Source organism: Nilaparvata lugens, chromosome 10 (assembly GCF_014356525.2).
Source record: "Nilaparvata lugens isolate BPH chromosome 10, ASM1435652v1, whole genome shotgun sequence".
In the NCBI taxonomy this organism is placed as follows: domain Eukaryota; kingdom Metazoa; phylum Arthropoda; class Insecta; order Hemiptera; family Delphacidae; genus Nilaparvata; species Nilaparvata lugens.
The window spans coordinates 29,026,291-29,051,839 of record NC_052513.1 but is presented as its reverse complement, the minus strand read 5'-3'; the positions used below and the strand labels follow the sequence as shown (position 1 = coordinate 29,051,839).

The 25,549-nt window shown below is 34.7% G+C and overlaps 1 protein-coding gene and 1 long non-coding RNA gene across 8 annotated transcripts in view; one reads left to right on the top strand and one right to left on the bottom strand.

The window, feature by feature from the left end:
* Nucleotides 1–25,069, top strand: part of LOC111064198 (ATP-binding cassette sub-family C member Sur) — a 33,351-nt gene extending 8,282 nt beyond the window's left edge. For 2 of the 3 annotated variants that reach the window (XM_039437140.1, XM_039437142.1), the window contains 22 exons: nucleotides 466–603; nucleotides 991–1,153; nucleotides 1,913–2,091; nucleotides 2,824–2,937; nucleotides 3,680–3,875; nucleotides 4,512–4,617; nucleotides 5,017–5,278; nucleotides 6,346–6,483; nucleotides 7,392–7,604; nucleotides 10,136–10,497; nucleotides 11,473–11,562; nucleotides 11,898–11,993; nucleotides 12,220–12,311; nucleotides 13,321–13,532; nucleotides 15,950–16,171; nucleotides 16,721–16,878; nucleotides 17,489–17,684; nucleotides 19,660–19,891; nucleotides 20,893–21,017; nucleotides 21,915–22,102; nucleotides 22,658–22,761; nucleotides 23,717–25,051. In XM_039437140.1, coding sequence (XP_039293074.1) covers nucleotides 466–603; nucleotides 991–1,153; nucleotides 1,913–2,091; nucleotides 2,824–2,937; nucleotides 3,680–3,875; nucleotides 4,512–4,617; nucleotides 5,017–5,278; nucleotides 6,346–6,483; nucleotides 7,392–7,604; nucleotides 10,136–10,497; nucleotides 11,473–11,562; nucleotides 11,898–11,993; nucleotides 12,220–12,311; nucleotides 13,321–13,532; nucleotides 15,950–16,171; nucleotides 16,721–16,878; nucleotides 17,489–17,684; nucleotides 19,660–19,891; nucleotides 20,893–21,017; nucleotides 21,915–22,102; nucleotides 22,658–22,761; nucleotides 23,717–24,078 — 3,948 coding nt within the window. In that variant the 3' untranslated portion in view covers nucleotides 24,079–25,051. Of the gene's footprint in view, nucleotides 1–465; nucleotides 604–990; nucleotides 1,154–1,912; nucleotides 2,092–2,823; nucleotides 2,938–3,679; nucleotides 3,876–4,511; nucleotides 4,618–5,016; nucleotides 5,279–6,345; nucleotides 6,484–7,391; nucleotides 7,605–10,135; nucleotides 10,498–11,472; nucleotides 11,563–11,897; nucleotides 11,994–12,219; nucleotides 12,312–13,320; nucleotides 13,533–15,949; nucleotides 16,172–16,720; nucleotides 16,879–17,488; nucleotides 17,685–19,659; nucleotides 19,892–20,892; nucleotides 21,018–21,914; nucleotides 22,103–22,657; nucleotides 22,762–23,716 lie in introns of all 3 variants that reach the window. The other variant, XM_039437141.1, reaches the window with a different exon arrangement.
* Nucleotides 134–25,504, bottom strand: LOC120353432. Of its 5 annotated transcripts, XR_005572395.1 has the most exons (8): nucleotides 25,203–25,504; nucleotides 22,665–22,835; nucleotides 21,902–22,128; nucleotides 19,666–19,877; nucleotides 15,962–16,154; nucleotides 13,350–13,549; nucleotides 1,003–1,180; nucleotides 135–589 (listed from the first exon to the last, which is right to left on the bottom strand). It is a non-coding gene; the product is annotated as an uncharacterized LOC120353432 (long non-coding RNA). The 5 variants fall into 5 exon arrangements; XR_005572393.1 differs by having other exon boundaries at nucleotides 134–1,180; XR_005572396.1 differs by lacking the exons at nucleotides 135–589; nucleotides 1,003–1,180 and adding an exon at nucleotides 4,489–4,608.
* Nucleotides 25,505–25,549: the final 45 nt, after the last annotated feature.

Genomic DNA, 25,549 nt, shown 5'->3' with positions numbered 1-25,549 from the left:
ACTTTTCAAATTGAAAGCTTGACGTAATGAAATCGTGAAGAATTGAAAATAGGCCTATAACCATCCTTAGTGAATTAATAATCTATATGGAAAATTTCAAGTTAATCAATCCAGTAGTTCAAACACGATGATGCGTCATTCGTGAATTTCCTAACCCGTACGTGTATAAGCCTGTTATTTCCATTATTATAGTATAGATAATGAATGACGGAAAGGATTGATGAAGGGTAAAGTACAAAAACTTTTGATATATTTGATTATTTTAAATGGATAACTAACAAATAAAATAATTCACAGGTGATCATCCTAATCTGGTTAGTGTATAATCAACTGCTCAGTGGATGTTAGTGCGGTGTCGATGTTATCATTGATGAATGGTAATGTACACACATTTGATACTGTACTCAACTATTGTGAATGAATTATTATTTTTACACTTTACACACAGATTGAAATACTTTCCAGGTGATCATCCTAATTTGGTTGGTGTATCGTCAACTGGGTATCAGTGCTGTGATTGGAGCGGTGTCATGTGTAGCTCTTCTCACTCCACTACAGTTCATCATTGGCAAGTGGATGTCCACTAACACTAAGAAGATCACAGTAAGTAAAATTTTCAAGTCCCTTGTTCAAAAATATATAAGTATCTCATGATTTGAAGTATTTAGCCTATTGAAATCTATAATGGGCTCACCAATCACCGCAATTTTCCTAACATTATTGCATAGGATCATTGGACTATTCGGATTAAGTTAGATTACTGGATTAAGACGAAACACCCGACATGACTTTTCACCAACTAAAGCCACTGTTGTGAGAGGCGGAATGCATTTTATCCAGCTTTTCCCTTCTTTCGCCAACTACTATTATTTTCAACAAGCATTGTCAGATTTTGATTGTAAGGCGGCTGGTTATTTAGATTTGTCTTCGTTCAAATTCGAATATATCAGCACCTTGTAATACGAGTATTTAATCGTATTAACTTTTTAGGAGTGTACTGACCGGCGTCTATGGCAAACCAATGAGGTATTGCAAGGCATACGACTGGTGAAGCTGCACGCTTGGGAGGATTCTTTCTGCAGTCGCATACTGAAGACACGCGGAGATGAGCTGAAACGACTTGATCAGGATTCTCTGTACTGGGCGCTCATCAGTAAGTCATCAGCAAATCAAATCAAATCTAAAATAATAAAGAGAAACTAATTCAGTCATATATCATCACTCTAGTAAAATGAAACACTTGGACCCTTTTTTATTGAGTAGTCCTACAAGATAATAGACCTTTACACGGTTATCACTCTTATAAGTAAAAGTAGCTCCATTCAATGGAATCAATTCACAAAACTTAAATTGAATATTGTACTTTGTAACAAGGATCAAAATACTGAAAGTATTCAATGTATCTCAGTTTGTGGTTCTACAGTGCAAGATTTACTTTAGTTTGTCAGATACTCCTTACAAATAATATAACATTTAATTTATGCGGACAGTTTTATAGTGGACCTCATTATATTGGAAGATTTTTTAAAAATTATCAATGTTTCTCAAATTTTGTGGGAGTGAACCGGAGATTTTCGGAACCGTGAACTGTGTTGGCGATTTATCAAACTAGGAGCAGTCATGAATGAGATGCTGATAGTATTCATTGATATGATAATTTATAAATACAGTAAATTATAAATAATAAATAATGAAAGCCGTATTCATGTAAAGTTTGATGTATGTTTTGAATAAAGAGATTGATTGATTGATAACTTGTACAATTTATCAAAATTAGGAGGAAGAGATGTTTTGTACTCTGCTCTGTTTGTATCATGTTTCCTATTGTTCTGTGATGGTTCTATGAATAAATTAATAAATTATTTGCTCATTATACAGGATAACTCAGTTCATGAATTCATGTGAATTGCAGCTTTTCTGACGCACACTTCATCAGCATTGACAGCATTGGTGACTCTGATAGCGTGGCACCTGATTGGAGACGACAAACTCAACGCCGCTGATTTATTTTCTGCTTTGGCGCTTTTCAATCAGCTTACAGTTCCTCTCTTTATTCTTCCGATCGCTGTGCCTATCATTCTCTCTGCTATTGTGAGTTGAATCTTTTTATTATAATTCAAAAGGATCCATAAACTATTGCTAATAATAAAGTTAATGATTCATTACCCCAAACTGGAATTTAGGTTTCAAAGAGTAATTGCATCAATTTAAAATTACATAATAATTGAACTTATGAAATAAGTGAAAGAATATTTAATTAGTAACGTAATTAAATAATAATTCTACGTAAACTAAATTTTTTAGAGATTTTTTAAAGTTTTTTTGTTAATTTAAGTTGCTATCATATTTTTTGATAAAACTATTTCTCAGAAAAAGTCCAGTCAAGGAAAAGTTATAGAGGGAAAAGTATGGAAGACCATTTTTGACCCCGCAGTTATGTTTAGGGTAATGAGGAGATTATCATATCTAAAGCCCCACCACCACCCCCTTTGCTAAGGGGGTTCGGGTGGTTGAAAGGTACAATGTTTTTTTTTTGGTTTATAGCATATAACTTAAAAACTATTCATGTAACAAACATGACTGTTTTATACAAAATTAAAGCTTACATTATTTCCTACAATATCCATCTGAAAACTTTCTCTATATCTTTTATAATTTTCTATATATTTTATAAGTTATATGCTACATCAAATGGAAGAGAATTTAATGTTCTAGAAACCTACAATAAGCATTCGAATGTTATCAGTTTGAAAAAAATTGAGCTCTTTATACAGAGTACAGTGATATTATGACAGCTCTCACAAGGAAATTTATTTTCCACAGATCAGTACTAAACGATTGGAGACATTCCTCAATCTTCCTGAAGTCTCACAAGTTATTCCTTCAGTTAAGACGGATGTCTCACGTGGCGTATCCAGTGACACGACCGTTACTGAGGTACCGTATATATTACTGACGGATAAAATCTTTTTGCAGTTCACCCATTTGACAATTTTTATAGCGATGAAGTAATACTGTAGGTACTTAATATGTGTATTCCATTTTACATAGTAGCCTACTTCACATACATTGACATAAATATAATTTATGTTGTTTCATTGTTGATTTAAATCAAATCTGTTTGATTTAAAGGTTTGAAATAAAGGTTTTATTATGTGTATAGAATAAATAATCGTTTTTCGTATGGATTCTGTGGCAGCACTACAGTGAAGAGAGATTCAAAAATATACGTCCAAGTCGATAAGCTAAAGTATGGCCTTGTAATTTGCTGCACATGTACTTTTTGTATCCTTTGGAGTATTGTCGGTAGGCATGCATCAAAAATGTGGTCTATAAATTGTTCTGAACAACTATAGGATTGATTTATGAATATTTTTGTATTATCAACAAAATTTATGAAAGATGAAACTTAATATTCCTTTATTTGTGTGCTTTAAATCTGTTGATTTAATTTTCCATAATTTTCTTATTAATTCCATGCATTTCATGACTGGCATAAAACTATAATTCAGTGTGCTCGATTGATAATGTGGTCCATAGTTTGATCTAAATTATAAGATTGATATAACAAAATTTATTAAAGCTGACAATTCATGTTCATTTTCTTTAATTTTATTCTGTTTTAATTCTCTTTATTCAAATTTCCACTACTTTGCATTTTAATGAATTATTTAAATAGTCAACGCAGAGAAGAGACAGCTCCTTTGGATTGGTGGATATTACTGAGGCCGAAGAAGAAGAAGATGACGAAGAAGAAGAAGATGCAAAGAAAGCAGAGCCAAATTCTGATGCGGTAACCGTTGACAGAGCTCTGTTTTCTCACTCTAAAGAAAATGAAGAGGCTATCAGAGTGGACCGAGTATCAATACCTAAAGGTTCGTAAAAGTATTTCAGAATTTACCAGGGAGTTTGAAATTTGAATTTAGTAAAGCCTAGTATATATGGCTGCTACTACTGTTCGAGATATTTTGATACCGTACTTCGAAATGTTCATTGTCTTTGAAATCCTAAACTTTTTGAATTGGATGTAGGAGTCGAACATATTTTTTTATTTAGTTATTTATTCTATACAAACATAGAAAGGCTCACAGACAAATTCCTGAACATCAAAGCTTAATTTAAACATAGTAAACTTCAATTGATATTTGAATGCACAAATCAAATCTTTATTTTTCCAAAAAAAAACATAATTACATGACAATTGTTAAACAAAAAAGTGAAATACAATATAAAATGAAAAATTAAAAACATTTGTATTTGTACCATCAAATAGGAAGGAATATAAATATACAGTATAACTTGTCTATTCAATTCAAATTTTGCTATTTACTAGTCTATTATTTGAGACTGATATTTGAAGTGGGATGTGGGAACAAAGAAATATTATTTGAAACTGGTATTTAAAGTGGGAGCAAAGAAAACTGCATTCTTGAGTATATTTTTATGTGAATGTTGAATAGATTATTAGAAAATTCTTTATATTCCCATGGATAATGCATTCAAATTTCCAGGAAAACTGGTAGCTGTAGTCGGAAAAGTTGGAAGTGGAAAAACATCTTTCCTCCTTGCCCTGCTTGGCGAAATGAACTGTATCTCTGGATCTGTTTCCTGGGATAAGTAAGTAAAATATTAAACTTGTAAAATAATATTTTCATGAGACAATTTGAGCAAGAGTCTTGTTTGATTAGAATTTAGATCCGTTAGCTCATCAATTCAAATATATTCTGTACTTCAGTCGTGGAATATGTAGAATAATTGACTGTTATTGACTTGATATATGCAGTTCTATAAAATGTTCTACCAATTATTGGTTTAACAGAAAATATTGTTCAGTCTTGAAATTCACATTGTATTACATAATATAAGAAAATATATATAAAATATGACAAAATATGATATTTCTTAGTTACAGAAAATCACTAGAACCCTTATATATTTTATATCAAACACAAATATAGTCTCGGCGATAATGCCATTATGAAGGGTCCTTTTAAAATGATATTTCTTGTCGTACAGGAGTTGTACGATCTCATACGTGTCGCAAAACCCTTGGCTGATCAACGCATCTCTGAGGGCCAACATCCTTTTCGGCCGCGTTTACCGAGAACGCCGGTTCAGGCGAGTGATCGCCGCTACTTCTCTCCAGCCAGACATCGACCTCTTGCCTGAGGGAGACCTCACACAGATCGGGGAGAAAGGCATCGGACTTTCGGGCGGACAGAGGCAGAGAGTGGCCATAGCTAGAGCTTTCTACTCCCGGGCTAATGTTCTTCTGCTGGTCAGTAAGATTATTTATAGTCAACTTATACATTCATTAATTGCCAGTTTAAACTCAATTTCATTTTAAACTCGATAACACCCGTATCAAGTGATTTTTGTTATATTGTGTTTAAGCCACCATTTCAGTTTAAGCTTTGACTGTATAAACGGACTTAAGTATGCTCCGTCCAAGTTCAAACAGAATTGAATCAGCTGGTGGTTTGAACTTAGAATGTTAACATGTACAATGTCTAGTATTGTACTTCTTCAGATTAGTAACTTGTGCACTTCAAAAAATTATCCTTCTATATTTTGTATATTTTGAGTGAATAAACTATCTGTTTGACTATTTGTTATGAGTGCAAAAGTAGCAATTTAATCCTGGATTAAGTTGAACTTGAGCTAAACTGTCATAAAGTGATATATTTTTTTGATATATCATCACAAAATAGTGATGATGGTCCACAATCCTTCACATTTATTGCGATACATGATAGTCCACATCGTAGAATAAAACAATTTTTTAGACCGTGTAAGTTTTCTCTGGTCTACACATAAAATCATAAAAAGAGTTATTCACCTATTAAATTGAATTTCATTCATTCATCCATTTTGCTAAGAATGATACCAACATAATTCATAATGAGCTAGTGTTTGGGTTCTGTGAGATGAATCACCTACAGTTTTAGGTGGGTTGCTGACCACCGGGAAATTATTTTGAAGCTTATAATTTGGTACATCCAAATTTAGTATAATATGTACTGCCGAAGCAGTAAATTAACGGAAATCAAATAGAAATAGGAATAGTCTGAATATAGAGACAGACATAAGAATTTCAAGTTTCAAGTTTTTATTGGGCCAGTTGAACTTAGAAGTTACATATTGTGAGCCAAGTCACAATTCACATTGAAACGTACAATAAATTTCACAGGTACTACAAATACAATAAACAATTGTATTCGACGTAAACCGTTTGACAATATTGTATATTATTTAACGTATTGCATGTAGGTATAGATTTGTTTCTATTTACTTTTGTTTGCAGATCGGTTATAAATAATATATATTATGAGTTTCTTATTCTAGGATGATCCTCTGTCAGCATTGGATTTTTCGACAGCCAACCACGTCTTTGAACAAGGAATAAAGCGATTGGTTGCAAGGGGGAGACGCACCATCATAATGGTCACATGCACTTCTCACTTTGTTACACATTCTGATATGGTAAGTTAAATTAATATTTTATTTTTAAGTTTATTAATTTTTTAATAAATTGTAAGTTTAAATTCATTCTTTCACTTTCTTGTAACATATAATATGCTAATATTCAACCCCATATTCAAGGATAACTAAGACAAATATCAACTCGAATAACTATCAAAATGTACTCGGAGACATTATGCGTATTGACCTATACGTTTTATCATATCTTCCTAAGTAGTCTCATTTTGTTATTTGTTTGTTCATTTATTTCTTCTTTTACATTTTCCACTGGATTCAAAAATTCCTATCTTTCTCCTCAACTCTTTTGAGAGAAGAGTTTCTTAGTCAGTTTGTTACTTTCTTTGTGTCTGTTGATTGATTGATTGATATAAATGGAAGGACTGGCTTCTTGAATGGTCAAATTTAATAATTTGTGTACGCAGAATACTCCACCAATTTACGATTTTAGTTTTTTTTCAATAAATGAATTCAATATAGAAATGGAAAGAAAATAAGAAATCTCAAGTTGAAAATGGCATCAATGTTCGAAACATGTTGTGATTAAATAATTCAAAAAGGGTACTGAGATTTTTATTTTTCTTTCCATTTCTATAAAAGTAGCCCTATAAAGAAAAGAGATAGAATTCAATATATTATTCTTCAAAACGTTGAAAGATTCTTTGACAGGTATTCATGGTGAAGAATGACTGCCTAAATGATAGAATTTCATAATTTGTATACTTAGAATGCGCCACCATTCAATGTTTTGTTTTGTGTTAGATTGTTTTGTGTTTTTGGCAATATATAGAATTCATTATTGATGTTGATGAATTTGTGTACTGTACTTAGAATACGCCGCCATTTTATGTATTGTTTTGTTTTTTATCAATTTAATGTTGATGAATTTGAATGATTGATGACTTTGGCAGGTGTTGGTGGTGGAGGACGGTAGAGTGGAGATGGCAAGCGCCGCGCTGACCGGCGTCGACTGGGGCGGGGTGTGCCGGGGGGGCGGGGGTGCTGGTTGCGACAGTCGTACGGCCAGAGAGCGATGGCGACTGGTGCGGCTGGTGTCGCGTGCGGGCATGCAGTTGCGACTGAGGCCTAGCTGGATCAGTGCACACTACATTTCGCTGCCGATGGTGAGTGATGACAGTTGGAATTTATTTCCAAGAGTAGGACCTCGCTCATCAGACATTCTGCTAATTAAGCTTATCGGTTAATCCGACAATACTTTCCGGACAATACTGTTTCTTCTGCTTCTAAATCTGTTTTTCTTCTTCTGCATCTGCATATACTTCTGCTTTTGCTTCTGAGACTAATTTTTCTTCTCCTGCTGCTTCTACTTCTCCTTTCTCCTTTTCCTCTTCTTCCACCTCCACCTCCTCCTGCATCTTCTACTGCTTATTTTTCTCCTTTTCCTTCTCCTATCTCCTCTTTCCTCTCTCCTCCTCTTTCTCCTTCTCTTCCCACTTCTCCTTCTCTTCCTACTTCTATTCAATGACTTGAAGAATCTGTATTCGAAAGAAATGAAAATTCTCAAGTACCATTATATTTAGGTTTCATTAATTCAACGCGTTCATTATAGAAGTGACAATAATAATTGTAGTAGCCGTATGAAGAAAAGTTAATAACTGAATTCTAATTTATATTTGAGTAGCAGGATGAGCCGATAGTATTCGTAAAACTTGAGTCTCACTATAGGTGTGTCCAACACTTCAAGAATCTAAATAAAAATATAAAACTTGATAATAGCATTAGTAGCCGAAACATGTCGTGACGAAATAATTTAAAAAGGGCACTCAGCTTTATATTTTATTTATATTCAAAAGGAGTCCTAAAGAGAAAAGACAACTTCAAGATGACCTCTTGAATAGATATTTCATAAATACGCCATTATCTATCCAGAGAGAGATAACACAGCATAATAATATTAACTTCCGAAATTTTTTAGATGTTAACACTTCCCGTACCAATAGTTTAAAACTAAATTCTTTCGATCCATTGACCACTGAAGAGCTTCAGGAAACAATAAAGTCATTGAAAAATAAAAAATCTTATGATTGTCAAAATATATCAAATTATTTAGTTAAACAATCAGCCATGTCGATTTTAAAGCCACTTACATTCATTTACAATAGTTCAATGCAGACTGGCTATCTACCTTCAAAGCTTAAGCTGTCAAGAATCATTCCTATACATAAAAAAGGGAATAATGTCCTTCCTGAAAACTATCGTCCAGTTGCTAATCCTCCTGTTTTTTCAAAAATTTTCGAATATGTAATATTGAGGCGATTAAGGAAGTATTTGAATAGGGTTGGTTTGCTGTCTCCCAAACAATTTGGTTTCAGGCCGGGATTTTCTATAAATGATGCTGTTTTTTCTTTGATGAATGAGGTGCTGACTTTGGTGGATAGTAGATCAAAAGTTTGTGGCGTTATAGCCGATTTATCAAAGGCGTTCGACCTTGTAAATGAGGAAATTCTATTGGAAAAGCTCAAATTTTATGGTTTTCAGGGTCCGGTTTTGAAATGGTTCAAGTCATATTTTGAGGATAGATATCAGAGGGTCGATATTGAATCTCACCCAAATATATACAAATCTAAATGGTTAAAAACAAGAAGCGGAGTACCTCAGGGAACCGTGTTAGGTCCTTTGCTATTTTTACTTTACATTAATGATTTGCCTTCTCATCTAGATCCAGCTCACTGCGTTTTGTATGCGGACGATGTCAGTATTCTACTAAAAAATGATAGTCAATCTAATATGGACTTACAATGCCAGGAAGCTCTTCTCAAATTGGATAATTGGCTAGCTGCAAATATGCTGAGCTTAAATTATAGTAAAACCAAAGAAATCCCTTTCAGGACGTCAAGAGGGGCTAATTTAAGGATTGGGAACCGCGACATAGAGTGTGTTAGAGACATAAAAGTACTTGGGATAGTAGTAGATTCAGATATTTCATGGAAACCACATTTGGAACACTTAAAAGGTAAACTTAGCTCTGCAATTTTTGCTATCAGAAATTTAAAATCATTGCTTAAAAAAGAAACGCTCAGACAGGTTTACTTTTCATTATTTCACTCCCTTTTGACATTTGGCATAGTTTTCTGGGGAAATTCAAGTGATGTTATTCAAATATTCAGACTACAGAAATGGGCACTGAGAGTAATGTCGGGAGAAACAAGACGAACTAGTTGCAGGCCTATTTTTAAGGAATTAAAAATCCTTCCCTTGCCTAGTTTGTACATTTTTGAAACTATATGTTTTATTAAGAGACACCAACACGAGTTTAATACAGGAGAGGCATTTCATAGCTATGAAACTCGATATAGGCACAATTTAAGAGATGGAGTTCATCGAACAAATCTTTACCAACGGGGAGTGAGAAGCGCTGGTATAAGATTGTTCAACACGTTACCAACACATATAAAAGAACTGAACGGTAATTTTTTTAAAACTAAACTAAAAAATGAGTTGTTGACTATTTCCGCCTATTCAACTGCGGAATTTACGGCTCACTATGAGCAATAATACTTAGGATATAGTGACTATTCTATTCTATTGACTTATTATTTTGACGATTCTACATACCCCTTTTATAGGTGGTCAAAAGATGAATAATAATAATAATAATAATAATAATAATAAAGAATCTGTATTTGAATTTGAGTTGCAGGACGACCCGATAGTATTCGTGCCGCTGCGACGCCGCCTGGGCACATTCTCAGGCTCACGCTACCTGACACATGACCTGCTGCTGCCGACCGACGACTGCGGCGGTGGGGGTGACGGAGGCGACAACGACAGCGACCGCACGCAGACGCGACGCCCGGCCACCGGCGACCATCGTCTGCTGACGGCGCTGCTGGCGCGACTCGGCGCAACCCGCGCCTCCGTGCGTCGCGATGCCAACCAGCACCGGCAAGTGCTGAGGGCCACTTCGCTGCAGGGCGCTGGCAGGGAGAGACCAGCCGTCAGGGCTAACCCATTCATGCAGGTGGTCAGACAGTCGTCGTCACCTGATATACATAGGTCAGTTGCTAATGTTGTTCAAAGCAATTTCACAATGATCCTATTTATATTAAGCGAATAAATATCCTTTAGCGATAACCCATCTTAAGCGATGATCCTTTATAATATAGAGAGAAGTACAGACTTCTTAAACAAGGAAAAATGAGTAAAATTTTGGGCGGTGTCTGTTTGAGGCGCGTAAGTCTGTACACAGTTAACACTTTTATAGTATTTCGTTGTATATGCTATTTGTAATTTTCCTAGTTAAGAAGAGTACTGTAGTAAACTTTTATTCACCATTACCTATTAAATTACTAGTCTGCTACTTCATTTCAAGCATGTATATCCAGGGTGCTTCACCTCCCCCTCGGAAGATTGAATCCAGGAGAATTTAAATCATCAAAGCAGCGAGGACGTTCACCTTGTTCTAGGTAAAACCAAACCTCGACTACTTGGCTTTTCATTCAAAACAAACATTTTTTCATTCTACTAGTTTTCAGATGAGCCTGTCTACCAAACTTCAATGCTTCTGATCAAATGCTCTAAATATAGCTAGGTAAACGAAAGAATCGCTTGAAACGAAGAAGATGGTTTTTATTCATAAATAATAGCAAGGAGTAAAAATACCTCCTAGTATTATCTCTGATAATAGTGACTGAGTGTATTCTCTTCACAGAAATCATTCAATAAATCATGCCTTTTCGAGAATAGTATATTGCATGTGAGCTAATATTGTTTTATATAGTTAGACTTAGAAATGGATCATCTCAAATTATTGTAATCGTCGATCATCATCATCATCATCATCTTCTTCATCATTAATTTTTTTAGTGTATTTGATATGATGATTCGGTGATATATGTTTGTAAAGATCAATGTGCGAGAATTGTATTCCTAATCATTTTCTCCCACATTGGACTCTCATCTAGGTTAATTAGAAATCCTATTAATGAATTATGGAAATAATTAATATATTGTTTTCTTTTCATGATCCAGACCCAGATCACAAAATTTGGATGGCGGTCTTTCATCACAATCACATTCAGGCGGCTTGGCTAAGCAGATGTTTGCAATGCAGGCTAGAAGGTTTGTAATTACTCAATGCGAATAATATCATAATTAGTAGCATAAAGCGTATTGACGTTGTAATTTTTCAAGAGAATGGGTTTGCATTATGCAATGTGACCGTGATTCAACTAGAAAAAACTGAAAAGTGCAAAACTGAATGATTGGATATTCAACTTCAAATAAGTACCTAAGTTCAAATAATAAATAAGAAATAAGTTCAAATAAATGAAAACGCATGCTATAGTCTCAATCAAGTTTATACTTGTATGTCTACTATCAATTGAGTAAATGTAACACAACGTTGTAAAGTGATTTCATATGTTTTGAATTTTCCAATTTCACCCATTTTTTAGGAATCTGGCAGCAATGATGGAATCTTCATTACTAACAAGCAGAAGCAGTGGTTTTAGTTCGACAAGCAGTCTGGCTAGTCTCAATAGTTGCGCCAGGTAAATAATTCAAATTACAATATACATTGAAATTTAACATTTTTGATTCAAGAAAGATTGAGATTAGTTTCGAAATCAAACGTTGATCCAGATAGATTTCTTTTCCAATTTAACTATCTCTTCTGATACCTGATTCAATATGCGATAATATGATAGTCCTACTAATAATATTTAATGAGAAGGCCTACTAAAATTATTGACTTCAATTACAATGAAATGTTTGCAGGTCAGAGGTGAGTGTTGGACCGAATGAGCACAGAGGCTTGCAGCGACTAATATCAAACGTTTCAGAATATTCAGACTACGATGACGATAATTGTGAGTTGAATTTTCCTTCTTCACAAGCTTAAAATTGACTTTGTTTTAATAGCTGGTGTAACACAATCGAATAGACGGAATTGAAGACAAAGAATAAAATAATATGATGCACGAAACACTAGTAATAAACTTCAAGAATTTTTACATCAACATTTAAAAAATCTTGTTTTTTGGCGATATGGAAGATTTTTTTCCATCTCCACAATTGCAAGAAGACCCCAAATTGTCACAATCACTCATTCATTTGGATAATCAGACTTGTCTTGATATACTGTTGAAAAATTGTTTGTGACTATAGTTTCATCAGATATGGATACCCGACATATCACCTTCACCACTATAGAGAAAGTTCTCTTTCTGATGTAATATATGAATCCAATTTACAATGTAAGGGAATTTCTCTAGTCATAACAATCCAGCATAGACTTGCAACTGCTAGTTTAAGGTATACTGGTGGTAGTATAATCTATTATTTGACTTGATTGACCCTTGATCATAATTTTGATCGTCTATTTCAACCATGATCATCTTAATCAAGAACTTCAATCAAGATCATGAACCTTGCATCTTGATCGTGATTTGAACCAATTCATGTGACTGTATGCATATTTTTGCTTTTGAATCAAGATTTAACCCCTAAAATTGATAGAAGAATACCCTTGTAGGGGGATTCAAAATACTGTTGTAAATGTGCTTTGGTAATTAACACTTTATTCATTAAAAAGGTTACATTTATGAACAAGATAAAAATAAAATACTACATCAATTTGGAACGTTCATCATGAAACTCTAACTTGTTATCTTTTTATAAAACAGTTCGTTGCCATAACAGTCACCTTGACAACCGTGATCACATGATAAGTATCCATGTAGGGCTAGCCTACATCAATACTTTTTATTGTGTACTTTTACATTAATAATTTTGTTTAAGATTAATAAAATTTTAACTATTAAATAATATAATAACAATAGGGGGATTTTGATATAGACTTACTGATTTCTGTTGTAGTGGATTTTGAGCAAGACTTGGAACCTCACCTGAGCCAAGAAGAGCGAGCCTACGGTGAGATAGCAGATCGAGTGTACGCCACCTACGCGAGTGCCTGCGGTAAGATGCTGTGCGTCGCTTATCTCATCTCCACTGTCGCTTGGCAGGGACTTCGCGTCGGCACCGATTTCTGGTTGTCCAATTGGGCCAGCCACAACTCGTCCAATGACCAAGTAAGCTGTGATCTCACCTGTTTAAACATTATGGCATTAGAATAAAAAATGTCAATCTTAAGGTGCGTACAGACTTCTGCGCTACGAACACGCACATTTCGCTTTTTATATCAGCTGATTATACCTGTATTTTACTGTTTCTGTACAAATCAATCAATCATTTTATTCAGTAAAATGCATTACAAAATTGGTCCCGCTAAACCTAAAAGATTTTACAGCAGGTGCCTACAAATAATAAAATACATGAATAGAATGAATGCTAACTTTAAAAATAAACTAAGGAAAAATTTTTTTTATGAAACTGGGAGTTAAGGAATTCAAGAAGGCGTATGGGGTATTAGATGAACTAAGGATGATTAATAGGGTATAGGGTTTATGGGAATTGGAAAAAATGGCAAACTCAAACTTATGGTACGCAACTTAACAAGATGCAATAGGTCATATTACAATGTCATAGTTCCACTTTTGTTTTTCAATCGTCTTTTGTAGTAGATAGCATTTGAAAACAATTATTATAATAATTAAGATTTTATATTCTGGTAGTTCATTATACAGGGTGAGCATAAATTATTGAACACATTTCATAGGTGAATAAAAAAATAACAAATGAGTGTACTTACATGAATATTGATTTATTGAAAAGCCAATTTCAAATAGTTTTATTTAGAACACATGAAAAGTTCAACAAATTTCTACATGAGCACCTTTTGTTGCACGTAAAATATCTAGACGATATTCAATTTCACGCCATACATTGTCGATTATTTCTGGAGTGATGTCCTGAATTACGGCTACAATTCTTCGTTTTAGTTCGTCAATATTACGTAGCTTCGTTGCATACACCTTATTTTTGACAAATCCCCAAAGGAAGAAATCGAGTGGTGTAATATCAGGGGATCGAGGAGGCCAGGAAATCGGTCCATCGCGGCCAATCCAACGTTCAGGAAATTGTTCATCCAGGTAATTTCGAACATGTAGACCCCAATGTGGAGGTGCCCCATCTTGTTGGTAGTAAACATTTGGCTGTCGATATTCGATTTGTGGTACTGCATACTCTTGTAGCATGTCAAGATACGAAGCACTAGTCACGGTAGGCTCGGCGAAAAAGAACGGGCCGATAACGCCATATGCAGCCAACGCACACCAAACATTAACCTTGGGGCTATCACGTTCAACCTCTTGAACAACATGAGGGTTTTCGCTACCCCAAATCCGACAATTATGACGGTTAACAACACCGTTGACATGGAAGGTAGCTTCGTCAGAGAAGATAACCTTTCTTAAAAAATCATTATCTTCTTCAACTTTGTTCAGAATTTCGACAGCGAAATTGTACCGGCGTGGTTTATCGTCTTCTTTAATGTTATGCAACAATTGAATTTTGTACGCATGCAATTTTAGGCGTTTGTGTAGCACTTTCACAATTGTCGACTGCGGTATGCCAAGTTCTAAACTCGCACGACGAGTCGATTTACTTGGGCTTCTCAGAAATGCTTCCCTTACTCGATCGACTACTTCCTCGGATACAGTAGGCCTGCCAGCACCTTTCATGTGCAAAACATTTCCTGTGTCTTTAAATTGTTGATACCAACGTTTAATGGAGTTGTTAGAAGGAGGATCACGGCCATACTCTAAACGAAAACGTCTTTGAACAGTAATAACCGATTTGCTTTCGTGAAACCACAGAACGCACATAGCTTTCTCCTGCACGGTAGCCATTGCTCAACTGAGGCTCTGTCACCCCCACCATTGAGCCGACTGTGTTTCGATGAAGGTCATCACAAATTATAGCAGGTACACCAACGTTTGCCATAAAAATAGGCGCGCTACTATTATTTGATATTTTTTTATTCACCTATGAAATGTGTTCAATAATTTATGCTCACCCGGTACTTCTTCATAGCCCACGGGCGATTTGGCAACGTTGCGAAGTTGGAAAAGTATAGAGCTATCCCTATCTGCTTTGACTAATGACAGACAAGTCAATCTAAGGCAAACCAGTCAATCAAAAGCTAGCTTTAAACATGAATATCACTAGAGCGGTGCGTTGTAGAAAATCATATAGAATTGAAATTAAATTAGAATATTTTACTGTCAAAAATACAAATACGATTAGAGGAGGATAGTGTAGGAGAAGGAGGAAGTGTAGGAAATCAGGTGCTGACTTGAAAACGTGAATCTCACTGTAGGTACTGATGTGAATGATAAGAACTAATGCTTTTGTGAACCTATTTCTCTCGCATGTTTCTGTATTCATTTCAGATACATTACAAATACATTTTCGTTCTTTTTGGATATTTAATAGCCTATCTTTCATTCAGTGACCTCCTGTGAAATGATTTGTCAAATTATTACTAAAATTCTATCATCATTTAAACTGATAAAATCATTAGAGCTCAGATTGAAAATTGCTTCAGACAGTGCGTTACCTGCTGGTGTACACGGGACTGTCTCTGGTGTCAGTGGTGCTGTCTCTGCTCTCCAACGGAGTGGGGCAGTTTTGTGCGTCACGTGCCCGCGACACTTTGCATCGCAACATGCTGCAACAGTTGCTCCGAGTGCCGCTGCAACACTTTCAGTGCACTCCTTTGGGTACACTCATCAGCCGATTTTCAACCGATACTGCAATCATTGATAAGGTACATCGATAAGCAATCAGTTTTAGTTGATATCTGAGTATAGGTTTTTTGAGAATCTAGAAAACTATTGGAAATATTAAAAACTTAACTTGACAAAACTTGTAGAAAATTCATTAAGCTTGAGATTTGTATAGTTAATCATGTGAATGGGACGCATTTTTTCAAGATATAAGCGTGTGACCAAGAAATAAAAAAGGAACATTCCAACCACCCTTATACCTTGTGATACAAATCTGCAAACTAGATTTCCTAGTCCCAACAAAACTGCAATGTCAAAAATTATGTTCCAAACATTCCTAGATTCTTACCAAATTCCTTTGTTTACTGATCTATTGTTACTAAACTTAAGATATCACAATCAAAACTTAAACTGCTGCAACATTCGTAGGAAAATGAATAAATTAGTGGAATTACACATCATATCGAAGGGAATTTGAAATTCTATAAGCGCATAATCTGTACGTATTTCTTCCAATTGTTTCTTTTCTTCAATACTTAAAAGGCCAAAAACAATAAAATTTGTTAATAAGTTTATTTCCTTCATTTCAGAAAATAGGCACATCTCTACAGAGACTCATGCAGTTCCTATTGCTCTGCTTCTCAGCTATTCTGGTCAACTCAATTGTTACACCGTGGTTCATTCTTATAGCGGTTCCGATTTCACTGGTTTACTATGTCATTCAAAAGTTTTATCGACAATCGTCAAGGTAAGGTCATTGCTTCACTCCCATTCAAAATGAATATTAAATTTGCTTGATCCTTGATATTTGAATTATTAAAATATTGAATTAGTAATGTATAGAGGAGGATAATTTATAAATCAACAGTGATGGTTAGAAATGAAGAGATGCATCAACAGGTTATGCAAAACAAAGAATTTTAAGTTACCTACTAATTATAATAGAAATTTAAGTTACCTAATTATAATTTCTAGAAAAAGGTAAGTAGCTTATAGGTAGCTTATGCCTTTTCCCATGAAGCTTGATTCGCACACAACAGTGATAGTGGACAGTGAAAATATAATTCCCATAAGTTCTAATGGGATTATTCATACTCGCTCGGCCGGGCTGAATGTGAATAGTCCAAATAAGAACTCGTAGGAATTCTATTTTCACTGTTCACTTACTAACTATCACTTTTTACTTAGTGTCACTGTTGTGTGCAAATCCAGCTTAAATCAGTCCAAATCAGTTAAAGCTTCAATTTCTCCAACTCACCAAGCTAACTTGGTGATAAATTTACTAAATATAGAACTTATATTACTTGGCATAGATTCACTTATACTAGCAATGACATATATTCTTCAAACTATTACAGAGAACTACAGCGATTGGACTGTTTATCGCGGTCGCCAGTTCTGTCACACTACGCCGAGACGTTACAAGGACTTGAGACGATACGAGCATTCGCGCAGCAGACTCGATTCACCGAAGTTTTCTACGCTCGACTTGACTCTCACACCAACGCCCTTCTGATATTTCATTCGGCAAATCGGTGGCTGGGGATAGCATTGGTAACTTATTTCTAAACTATTATTTTTTAGTCTTCTATATTGGATGGAAATTGAACTTAATAAATATTTAAAATACTAAAAATTAAATAAGAATAAAGGTCATATTTTTTCACTAAAAGTTACTTACACTTCATAAACATAATTGCCGTGAAGGTTGAGGCATTTTTCATACCAGTGGACCAACCTACCATAACCCTCTTCATAAAATGCTGCCGCCAAATAAGTTTAAGTAGGCTATGTCATTGTTTTGGAGTTCCTAGTTAGTATGGCTCTGCCCTTGAATTCGGGAGAAAGGTGTAAGTAACTAGTAGCCAAGTCAGCTTTGTATGGTGGGTGATCAAAATTATCCTGTTTGATTTGCAGAAGAAGCCGTTTGCACCAGCACTATGAGTCCAAGTTGTCGTGCATCACGACGATTTTGAAAGTCTTTTCAACTGAAGTCTTTCATTTTCCGAATCCATTCCCGCACAATATCATCACTTAATAAGGTTTTCTTCGTAAACTTGAATCATTTTTCGTCAGATTTATGCTGAACTATTGTATTGTGCTTGCAAAAATGAATACAGCTACAACTAGCACTTGGCGACAGACTCAAATGAGGCGGCCATGTTTGTGTGTCTATAACTCATCAACATTTGACGATCTGGCCACACCGATAGCAGGGAGTTAGGTGGGGATGATAAGCTGTTCAGCTCTGTGAAAGTCGCCCCCCAACCGCTTGTCTGTATCTCATGATATGAGTTCGGAGGTTGAAAAAATGACCCTCGTACAAAAAGAAACAGTTCTTACACACAGGATAAATATGATATTGCAGTTTGTAAACAATAAATAATTTTCGCGCGGAAAAACTGGGATGAAACGTTCAGGATTGCTGAAAGGGATATGTGTAAATTAAAAAATTGCTGGAATTGAACACTCTGAGTTTGAATGTACAAACAACTAAATATGTCTCATTCTCAGCAAATGTAGCAGGAAAGCCTAGTATTCATTTAAAAATTAAACTTCACTCTGAGTGCAAAGACAAGAATCTCTGCGTTTGTCCAAGTATTGAAAATGTAAGTAACCTAAAATATTTAGGGATAATTATTGGCGAATACCTGAAATGGCATTTTCATTTAGCTTTTTTATGTAAAAAACTCAAATATATTTCTTTCAAATTTTACAAAATTAACAAAATACTCAAACTTCAGGATTTAAAAACAGTATATTTTGCTTTGGTGCAATCCGTATTAGAATATGGGATAACAATCTGGGTGGGGTTTTGGATAGTCATTTAAATAACGTATCTATCACTCAAAAGTGTATTATTAAAACAATATTGAATAAGCCTCGATTGCATCCAACTAATCTGCTATTTGAAGAATTTAATGTAATGACTGTAAGTGTAAGGCAATTGTACTTGAAAAATTTATCAAAATATATAATTAAGTATAAAAACAAATTTGTATTAAATGATATAGTTCAATATGATTTTAGACCAAATACAACCTATAAAATAGTACAAAATTTATAAAACAAAACTAACAGTAGTTAGAAGACAGCTCATTTATATAGGTACAAGATTCATGAATGAATTGCCTTTTGATCTGGAAGCAAGAATTCATTACAAAATACTAGAAAATTGGATAATAGAAAACTATTTCTTTTCAATTGAAAGCGTTATCTAATTTTTAAATCATATTTTAAAGCGTGGATTATCTATTTTTATTTCTTTCTCTATTATTGTATAAAACCAGGAAACAACCAATGTAACAAATTTATTCAAGCATAACTAACTGATTGCAACTCTCACCAGCGGGCAAGGCTTAATTCCTTTTGCTGGTGATGCCAAATTACTCATGAAAAAAGTATATATATCAACTTAAGAAATATAATTCATCATAGATATCGTGGAAAAATACTGTAAGTTGTCTTCCTGCACCGCAAACAGAATTTAGCAATGCAACTGTTTCTATGGATGGTTTGTTTTGTGAAGGATTACCTGGGCGCAATGATAGTGTTGCTGGCGATGGTGGTGTCGTGCGTGACAGCCTCCCTGTTCCCGGTGTCACCGGCGCTGGTCGGCCTGGCGGTCAACTACACCCTCCTCGTGCCCATCTACCTCAACTGGGTCGTCAAGTTCCTCTCGGACGTGGAGGCGTGCATGGGAGCCGTCGAGAGGGTCTCACGCACCACGGCAGAGCCCACTGAGAACTATCGAGAACACTGTCAGTCTACCATACCTCGACTGCAAATTTCATCACTCTATAACTAGACTATTCACTTCTTGGTACAATTATTACAAAACATCACAACTTGCAACTTCATAACAAAGCTAATTCATTTCATATTGTACAATTCTCACAGAACATCATAACTTACAACTTCATAACTAACAAATTTCACTTCATAGTACAATTCTTACAAAACATAACTTGCAACTTCATAACAAAGCTAATTCACTTCATAGTACAATTCTTACAAAACATAGTAAAAAAATAATCTGGGCCTCCATAGGCTAGGCCTGCGTCGAGGAATGGGTCGTCTTATCATTTACAAAGCTTGAATCATAAATCGATTAATAATGAAAGAACAAAAAGAGCTGCTTCCAAATACAAATAAGGGTTGATCACATAAAGTTTTAAATATCTTACACAATAGAGAATCAAACAGTAACAAACATCTTCTCACAAAACAGAGAAAATTCTATTCTGAGGATAAATACTTTACCTGTAATAATGTGAAGTGGAAAAGGATTATATAATCTCAACAATACATGTGATAATCCTCAACACAATTATTGACTTCTATATTCTTATCTACATCTGATGCAAATAAAATTGATACTTCCTCACTTTATTAGTTTTCAAATAATAATTTGAGCCTGAATTTTACACAATAGTGTGACTACTGCACTGATTATTCTATGCAGTTACTATGATATTCTTTATACAGTAGTTATATTCTGTTCCATGTAGTAGTATATATTATTGAATGACATTGATAAAATAGATTGATTTTTTTTCATCACAGAATAGTGTAGAAAATTTGTAATTTACCGCAATTGAATTAAGTAGTTGCACCCCACAAATATATACTAAATAGAATCCATATGGAAATGTTGTTTTACAAGATCCATTGCAGTAAATGCACCCCATTCAAACTGTATTTTACTTATTATTTGAATTAAATAAAATTTGGTCCTTTCTAAGAAAATGCAATTTTGCAGGTAAAGCTCCAGCCAACTGGCCGGAGAACGGTGAAATATTATTCCAGAATGTCTCACTCAAGTATGAATCGGAGAATGAATGTGTTATCACAAACCTATCGCTGCATATCCCTGCTGGACAAAAGGTGAAAATAACTCAGTAAAACTGAGATCAACAAGTTCATTTTTTTGGTGATTGAAATGCTGTATTCAGTCGATCAACATCGCCTAATTGAATTTAGTGTGAACAAACCATTTATTAAATATATCATTGTTAATAAATATTTCAAAGCTCGTACACTGCCAAACAACAAAAATATGTCCCTTCGAATAGACCAAGCTCATAAAGGCTGTATAAAGGCTGATTACCCACTTATCCTTCATCAGTGGACGTGTCCGGTACATTAATAATATTATTCCCATTAGTTTTAATGGGATTCAAATTAGCTCTGCCAGCATTTAAATTTGCTCGGACGGGCTTAGTAGAAATAGTGCGATTAAAACTCACGGGAATAATACCTTCACTGACTGATGTGTGGGAATTCACTTTACTCTATTCACATTGACTATCGTTATGACAAAAAACTCGTTGCTTTTTCATTGGACAACTCGTTTTTGGTTGATCTCTCATCCACTTCACTTCTATTGTCATATAACAAAAAAATATTTCTCTGTGATTGGTTGAATTTTTTGCTACCTTCATTTTATTGAACATCAATTTTATCTTGAATACTTAGTTCATTACCTATCGTCATAACAAAAAATTTTCTGTACTCTTATCAAATAATCTAGTGGATGATTGACTTGTTTACCTTCATTTTATTGAACATTCATTTTACCTTGAATACTTAGTTCATTACCTATTGTCATAACTACTTTTCTGTTCTCTTATCAAATAATTTAGTAGATGGTTGATTTTCCTTTCAATCTACTGTCATTGGCTATTATCATGACGATGAAACTTCAGCTCTTGAATAAGATAACTTGGAATTATATTACCCTTATACAATAAGGCTAATGTGATGCTTACTTATAATTGAAAGGTGGGAGTGTGCGGCCGTACAGGCAGTGGCAAGTCATCACTGGTGATGTCACTCCTGGGCGTGGTTCCGGTCAGTGACGGCGCCATCTTGATAGACGGAGTCAACCTGACCGCGGTGCCTCTCTGTCAACTGCGGTCCCAGCTAGCTGTCATACCGCAAGACGTCATACTATTCAGTGGAACTGTCAGGTTCGTTTCACCCATCATAACATGTCCTGAGAAATAATAACACGTTTATGCATGTTAAATTGGTATGAATAATGTGTACTTAGTTTGCTTTATTTGTTTATTGATGAATGACTATTAATTTTTGTAAATTACTGTTGATTTTTCAAACACTGAAATAAAATCTACTTTTTGAAAATACTTGAGGACTAAAAAGTTTGTGAATTGAAGAACTACAAGACTTAACCTATTTCGGACTATGTTTATCTAAATTTGGGAGAGGAATAGCACAAGGTTACCTTATTTTTCCTCTCCCTATTATTTTGATAATGTACTTATTGTATAAATGAATAAAAGAATTGTTGAATTCTAGTTACATTTGCTTAATCCATTTGTCAATGGATTTAACTATGAAGTCAAAGAAGAACTTTGAAGTCTGCTTCTTATATTTTTATTGTATATCTGTAATTTCTGAACATTCTAACCGGTTGATACTGTATCTTTGTACTTTCTGAACATTCGAAACATTCGATATTAATATCGTCTTCATTTTCAATTTATCTCAATTTTGATAACTAGGGAAAACCTGGATTTAGAAGGGAAGTACTCCGACGATCGCCTGTGGCAAAGCTTGGAAGTTGCTCAACTCAAGGATATTGTGAAGAACGAGTTTGGCGGACTAGGTGAGTGCACTTTATAGATGACATCATCCTTCTCTCTTTACTATGTTTCTGTTAGATAACTGGTATCTGAAACACTTTAAAAAATCTGACTTAAATCAACAGAATTTCTCAGCTATTAAACCCATTCCATAGATTATTCCAAGTCTAGCTTGAAAGCTTTCCTTGATTCAATCATAACGTGGCTCATAGAATAGAAACACCTGAAGATGTTAATCGAACGGGGATTATGGATGATATACAGCATGTGTAAGATTGAAGTGACAAGGTCTTAGCTGATTAACATTTTTTTAGTTGAGTAGCCCTGTATGATGCCGTACTGTAAATCACGAACAAATAAATAATATGTTAATCATAATTATCAGCGGCAATTATAGGAGATAATTTTGCAATTAAATATGTTATTTGAACAAATGAATTTTTTTTATAGATTTGCACCCTTCATTCTCTTTTAGAAGAATAATACTACTTGCAGAATAAGAATAGGTTACTATAGTGAGGTCCAAGTTATAATGACAGTGAAGAAAGATGGGATAACAACGTTGCCGATCCTCTGTCTTGTCAATGCCTTCTATGAAGGGTAACTGATACCGGTTTATTGATGTAATATTAACTGTGCATTCTTGTTAAAAATAATCAATTTATATTTTATCAAGCAAGAAATTATATTTTTCAATGATTTCATAATGAATTTTCATAATCAAGATTGAATATTTTGTTAAATTATTATATTTCTACATTGTTAAAAACCGATCTGGCAACAGAGCAAAGCGAGAAAGAGATAGCGCTATCTGCTTTGTTGAATGATAGACAAGGATAGCAATACAATTTCTAATTAAACTCTGCCAATATAACGTGGATCTCACTATAGTAATTTTATTTTTAAAACTATCAAGTAGCTCAATAGAAATAAATATGTATTCATCAATAGAAAGTTGAGATTCAATGTGATTAACAGATGGAGCAATACAAGAAGGAGGAGTGAACATGAGTGCAGGACAGCGGCAGCTGATGTGTGTAGCGCGAGCGGCTCTCTCTGGAGCGAAATGCGTCATCCTTGATGAGGCAACCAGCGCATTGGATGAGACTACTGAGAGGAAGCTCATGGCGGCAGCCAGAGAGGCTTTCGCCGATAGGACGGTCATATCAGTCGCTCACAGGATCTTCACTCTACTAGACTTTGACCGGGTTATTGTGATGGAGGGAGGGCGAATTGTTGAGGATGGACATCCCGATGTACTCAGAGCTCGTTCCATGGGCATATTGTCCTCAATGTTGAAGGCAGCTGGCGATAAACAAACTAGCTCAACCGGGGAATAACGCAAGGTTATGGGTTCCGTAAAGTTTAAACGAAACTGGATCAGCTACTGCTTTAAGCTAGGAGTTTACCACATTATGCTCTAATGAGACCATAGCTTGATTTAGAGCCATGTGCTCCATCCAAGTTTGAACAGAATTCAATTAGCTGGTGGTTCAACTCTAGAAGTAATAAATAACACATTATAATTAATGCAACAAAAGCTTCATGTAATCTCAGATTGAAGTTGAACTTGGACTGTGAACTTGAATCCAATTCAAGTAGAATTTGGATAGAGCACATGGCCCTATGTTGGATTTAAGTATTTTGAGGAACAAATATATAGGCACTACTTAGGAAAGGGAAAGGGGCAGGCATAGACAATTAATTTATAGTGTAGTAGTGATTTTCATTGATAAAACTCACCACTGGCATCTTTCATACAAGATTGTAGATTCCGTACTTTGGGAAGAAGTCTCTCACACACTAGATATAAAAAGTTAAACTCTCTTTCGTTCGTCGTAAGGGAGCAGCATTCCTCCTGTATTACAAGATTTTTAAGGAATAGGCCCCAGGATTGGAATGAAATTTGATTTGATTCGACAATAAACTATATCTACGTAAACAAATAAAGATGATATACACTATATCCAAGGATTGAAATGAATACTGATCATTAGATTCGATAATAAACTATATCTACCTCAACAGCAAGGTGTAGTACTTGTGATATTTTCTTCATGAAGTAAGTAAAGTTCAAAAGTGAATTTTAGTACTAAATGCACTAAAAATTTTGATTGAAGTATTTCGGATTTAAGCATTGTGGAAACTGGCATATAGGTTTGATGATTCACGTCAACAGGCCTCCAAATTAATAATAGGCTTAATTCAAAATATGGTTTTAATGATCTACCTCAACATTTTGTAAGATACGAGTTAGCATGAATATCTTTTTGAATATATTGCTTCAAATGCAATAGCTTAGTATAACAATAAAGGTATGCATTTTGTGAATATTGAAGCAGTTTAATTCATTTTTTAGAATGCCCACTTATTTTGAATTTTCATATGATATTGTATTTACCATGAATTTTGAGATTACCATCAATTACAGTATTATAGAGAAAAATATCAATTTAAAACTCACGTTCACTAACAGATATGATGTTCAGGTGAATGATGCCAACACTATCAGCTCTAGTTTCACATCATGAAGGTCTTTTGCTTGCTCCGTGATTTAAAGGTTTTCTGCTTGCTCCGTGATTTAAAGGTTTTCTGCTTGCTCCGTATTATTTTTATATGAAGCTGTCGAGAATCAGGTATCAGGAGATTAAGTTGTCTCGATAACGAAATTTCAATGATTTGATTCCATGCTGCACTGATTATTTGAAATTAGAAAATAAATTAAATTAGTAAAAGGAGCTGATTGAACAGATTTTTAGAAAAATGTCGGAAATATGCTGCATAACTAAGTGATGAGTTCTATTATCCATC